General features: G+C 34.9%; 1 protein-coding gene across 1 annotated transcript; it reads right to left on the bottom strand.

The window, feature by feature from the left end:
- Positions 1 to 2: 2 nt before the first annotated feature.
- On the bottom strand, positions 3 to 1,090 carry LOC107579753 (semaphorin-4A-like; the record flags this gene model as incomplete). Its single annotated transcript, XM_016265545.1, has 3 exons — positions 3 to 63; positions 186 to 245; positions 930 to 1,090. Coding segments are annotated over 3 exons (282 nt in total), but the record flags the coding sequence as incomplete, so codon positions are not given.
- Positions 1,091 to 1,453: the final 363 nt, after the last annotated feature.

The raw sequence follows: 1,453 nt of genomic DNA, 5'->3' as shown, positions 1-1,453 counted from the left end.
ACAGGCGTATATATGGGTGGAGTTCAGCACTTGCAAAACCCTCACAAAGTTATGACAATCCATCTGAGGGAGGAAAGAGGGGTTAGGTTAAGCACCAGCTTATGAAGACCAATATTTGCACAGTTTAACATAAGGGGACAAAGAGGTCAGACCGTTCAGCACTGAAAGTGGTAGGTTTCCTATACCTTCATTTTGCCTTTCATGGCACAGTCAACGAGGTCTTTTTCTGACGGAGACCAGTCCAGCTGAAATGTGAGTGTAAAAACTGGGTCAGGTTCATCACATGCATATATCAAGGCACAAAGAAAGCTGATATTTATTTGAAATCTTATTAAACTGATGGAAGAAAACAAACATTAACAACACAATATATACATGCATGCAAACAATACACATATATTAATTCACTTCAATTTTCAGAGCACACTGATTACTTAAAACAAATAAAAGCTAACAAATAAATCTTAAATAATAAGTCATTTATCTATTTCAGTGAGAAAAAAGCTAATATTTATTGACTAAGTTGTTTTGTGATCAGCTTAATCTATTCAAGCAATAAAGTACGAAAGGTCTTTGCTAAAGTTTGATTATAGTCATGACTGAAGTGCTTTATTGCTTATATAAAATGTTATACACAATAGCATGAAACAGTATATAAATTAAAACACTGAGGTCCCTGACATAACAGAAGGTTGCTATGCACCATAAATAATGATTTGCTACGGTAGCTGTTACTATACTGTGAAATATAAGATAGCTTGAATTTTTGCTGCATTGACCAAACAGCATCTAGAGATGATCCACTAATAATGTACAGTATGTTTTTTTTATGTTTCATTGGTATGTTTCAGTTACTCTGATTTGTTGTGCTGACATTTTCTAGGTTATATACTTCAGTCAGTCATGTACTAAATCAAAATCCCACTGACCTTTTCCTTCACGGTCATCCCATCAGTCTGACTGACATCGATTGTGAGAACTGCATCACGTGCTCCGACGAATAAAGTGCCCTCATCATTGCTAAGCAACAACGTGGTGGTGTTGTAAACATCAGGGTTTGTGAAGACCGTGCGCGAACGTCCTGGACTACCTGTGACGCAGCAGAAAAGAAAAACCACTATGAATGAGCAAAAACATAATTGGAAAAATAATGGCAAATTACAGTCTTATTGTATAGTTACCACTAATTCCCATTATTTTCAAGAGTGCAAGAGTTGTCAATATTTGGGATCATTAAGATTTTCATTATTTTCATATTCCATTAATGATAGTTAAGGTGGGTTGAGAATATGATGTGAATCATTTAAAGCACAACCCTATTATTTATCCTAATTAACTGTCCATCAAAAGACCTGATTTTCCAAATGCAATTATTATTTTATTCTGAGGTGATTTAGAACCCAGATAATCACCATGATGTGAAAAGATCACAAGCTAAATGATTTGGAGAATT

The sequence above is a fragment of the Sinocyclocheilus grahami genome, unplaced genomic scaffold (genome assembly GCF_001515645.1).
Source record: "Sinocyclocheilus grahami isolate Dianchi unplaced genomic scaffold, SAMN03320097.WGS_v1.1 scaffold19924.1, whole genome shotgun sequence".
Classification (NCBI taxonomy): Eukaryota; Metazoa; Chordata; class Actinopteri; order Cypriniformes; family Cyprinidae; genus Sinocyclocheilus; species Sinocyclocheilus grahami.
This window is presented reverse-complemented; position numbering and strand designations above follow the sequence as displayed.